Source organism: Penaeus chinensis, chromosome 11 (assembly GCF_019202785.1).
Source record: "Penaeus chinensis breed Huanghai No. 1 chromosome 11, ASM1920278v2, whole genome shotgun sequence".
Lineage (NCBI taxonomy): Eukaryota > Metazoa > Arthropoda > Malacostraca > Decapoda > Penaeidae > Penaeus > Penaeus chinensis.
The window spans coordinates 36,930,367-36,932,866 of NC_061829.1; the positions used below are offsets into that span (position 1 = coordinate 36,930,367).

General features: G+C 36.8%; 1 protein-coding gene across 1 annotated transcript in view; it reads right to left on the minus strand.

The window, feature by feature from the left end:
• LOC125030658 (runt-related transcription factor 1-like) overlaps positions 1 to 2,500 on the minus strand; it is a 173,865-nt gene that overhangs the window by 598 nt on the left and 170,767 nt on the right. Inside the window, 1 exon segment of the mRNA XM_047620842.1 lies at positions 1 to 270. This exon segment is cut by the window's left edge and continues 161 nt beyond it. Coding sequence (XP_047476798.1) covers positions 1 to 270 — 270 coding nt within the window.

Sequence of the window (2,500 nt, forward strand, 5' to 3'; positions counted from 1 at the left end):
CCGTGGACGAGGAGGTGCCGGCGAGGAGGCCCCCTGCTATGGAGGGCGTGGCTGTCGTGTTGGTGGAGGTGGAGGGCGGCGTGTAGGGGGCGCACGACAGGTCCTGGCGGGGGTCGGTGGTGCCGGTGGCGGGGTGGCGGGGGTCGGGCGAGGAGTAGCGCGCCAGCATGTAGTCGTGGCGCGGCGGCGAGTGCGGGGCCTGCAGGGAGCCCAGGCCCTCGTAGTCGCCGCCGGAGCTCGGGGAGTTCTCTATCACACCTGCGAACGAAGCTGCAATTAGGGAAAATGTATATTCAATTTCACCTGAGTCTCGGCGCAGAAGCAAAGAAGCTTTGCCGCTAACGCCACTTATATAAAAAACAGTAATTAAAACACAATTCATACGAGAGGCTATCTTAGACCAGGAAAATCGTGTAAATGGCGAGTGTAAACGTGAACATAATATGTGTGCGGGCATGGCTAGGAAACAATATGTGGGCAGGATGTGGTTGATAACACGATGTGTGGGCGAGATGTGGTCAGAACGCAAGAAGTGGGCGAAATGTGGCCACAAAATGAACGCGAGCGGCCTGTGGTTCGGAGATATCGGCGTGGGTGGCTTGCGGCAATCGATACCCCATTTAGGTATGAGTACGCATGTGGAAAATTGCAATGGCCTGGGGAGGGGGGATCTCCTTACAATAGGGATGGTACGAAGGCACAAAGGAAATAAAACATATCGTATTTGACAACATGTAGGACGCAGTGGCACATTAAACGTACCCCAGTTTCAGTACAGTAAGAAGTGTCCGCGCCTTCGTATATACATATCGGGGTGATCTTTGGACCATTTTTGGGGCATTCGATTTCGCGCCTCTCTCAACTAATATTTTAAGGTATTATTAGTCATTAATACGATTGTCAATAACATTATCAGTAATGCAGATTGTCGATAGTATTACAATTAAAGAAACCTTGCTATGATAGCCACTTTTCTTATCTAATACAAAAAAATGGATCGCAAGTATACCAAAGGGACAAAATCAATCTGTACAAAAGGCGGTCATAATAAATAAATTTATCTATCGCAGTCACAAGACAAATGCTAACAACCAGTGACTCTGAGGGTGACGCATTATTTCACTGACGCCATACGCGACTCCGAGGAAAGGCAGAAGGAAAAAGTGGGATGAAAGGGGAAAAGAAGTGCTCGGACGTAAATGAATTGAGGGAAGTAGGCAGACCGATATGTATATTATAAATGTGAACTACTATATGTATAAAATAATCCTACGCACAAAAAGGCACACACTGATACGCGTTCAAAGGTGCCTTCACACCCACTGATCGAAAATGTGTTTATTAAATGTTCTGCTAGTTTTGGCTCTCATCTATAATTTAAGCATCGAGATTCACCAAAATCTCAAGAGTGTACATATGCACATATACACACATATAAAATTACATACGTATATATACATACTCATACATACACACACACACACACACACACACACACACACACACACACACACACACGCATAGGTTTATATATACATATAAATGTATACATACATTTATATGTATATATACACATCCACACATATAAATATATACATATACATGCATACATACATACATATACTATATATATATATATATATATATATATATATAATATATATACATATACACGCATACACGTATACATACATATATACATAAATATGTATACATGCATATATATACACAATATATATATATATATATATATATATATACAATATATAAATATATACGTATGTATATACAATATATGAATATATATTTTATATATATATGTATGTATATACAATATATGAATATATATTATATATATATGTATGTATATACAATATACAAATATATACACATACATATATGCATGTAAACATATTTATGTATACATATATATATATATATACATATACACATACATACACACACAAATGTGTGTGTGTGTGTGTGTGTGTGTGTGTGTGTGTGTGTGTGTGTGTGTGTGTGTGTGTGTGTGTGTGTGTGTGTGTGTGTGGGTGTGTGTGGGTGTGTGTGTATGTGTGTGTATGTGTGTGTATGTGCGTGTGTGTGTGTGTGTGTGTATGTGTGTGTGTGTGTGTGTGTGTGTGTGTGTGTGTGTGTGTGTGTGTGTGTGTCTGTGTGTGTGTATATACAATAAATAAATATATATGTATATATAATATATAAATATATACATGTATACATGTATATACAATATATAAATATATATATATACATATATATATATGTATATACAATATATAAATATGTATATGTATATATGATATATAAATATATATATATATATAAATGTATATACAGTATATATAAATATATATATGTATATATAGTATATAAATATATATATGTATATACAATATATATATATATATAAATAATAATAATCTTTCTATATATCTATCTATCTACACACACACATATCCATACATATATATACATACAA